The sequence below is a fragment of the Charadrius vociferus genome, unplaced genomic scaffold (assembly GCF_000708025.1).
Source record: "Charadrius vociferus isolate BGI_N301 unplaced genomic scaffold, ASM70802v2 scaffold892, whole genome shotgun sequence".
Lineage (NCBI taxonomy): Eukaryota > Metazoa > Chordata > Aves > Charadriiformes > Charadriidae > Charadrius > Charadrius vociferus.
In genome coordinates, this window is record NW_009647397.1 from 151,700 (window position 1) to 152,272 (window position 573).

Below are 573 nucleotides of genomic sequence, written 5' to 3' on the forward strand. Positions count from 1 at the left end.
CGTCTGGGGAGTGCCAGGACTGGGGGCACTAGTAGGGGTAAAATGGAGGGGGGTGGGGCGGGTGGGATGGGGGGGGCTGTTGTCTCCCCCATCCTCTTTACAGGTGCTGATGGCCTCATCACTCCTTGCAGCTGGGATCGGAAAAATAATCCTGAACCCTGGAATAAGCTGAGCCCCACGGACCAGTATAAAGTGAGCACTGGGTGAACTGGGGGGATGGCACTCTGGCGAGACAGGGGGAGCCACGTTTAGGGCAAGACAGGGTGTTTTCCTTGGGGAAGGGGGAGAGGTGGCGTCAGCCATGGGGCAGAGCTGCGGGAGCCCTCCCGCTCCTTGTGCTCAGATGTGGGGAGGGGAGTGCTGCCCCCCACCCCCCACCCCGCAGCCAAGCCCTGGCTGCAGCGACGGCCGTGGGGCATGCGACCCCCTCACATCCCTCCCTTCTCCAGTTTCTGGCAGTTTCCACCGACTACAAGAGCCTTAAGAAGGAACGTCCCAGTTTCTGAGCCACCCTGGGGATGTGCTGCCGTGCTGGGGCAGCGAGGAGCGTGGCCACCCACCCCGGCAGCACCC

The 573-nt window shown here is 63.7% G+C and overlaps 1 protein-coding gene across 1 annotated transcript in view; it reads left to right on the forward strand.

Moving 5' to 3' along the window:
* NDUFA4L2 (NADH dehydrogenase (ubiquinone) 1 alpha subcomplex, 4-like 2) overlaps positions 1 to 506 on the forward strand; it is a 6,705-nt gene extending 6,199 nt beyond the window's left edge. Inside the window, exons 3-4 of the mRNA XM_009880130.1 lie at positions 132 to 192; positions 450 to 506. Coding sequence (XP_009878432.1) covers positions 132 to 192; positions 450 to 506 — 118 coding nt within the window. The remainder of the gene's footprint in view (positions 1 to 131; positions 193 to 449) is intronic.
* Positions 507 to 573: the final 67 nt, after the last annotated feature.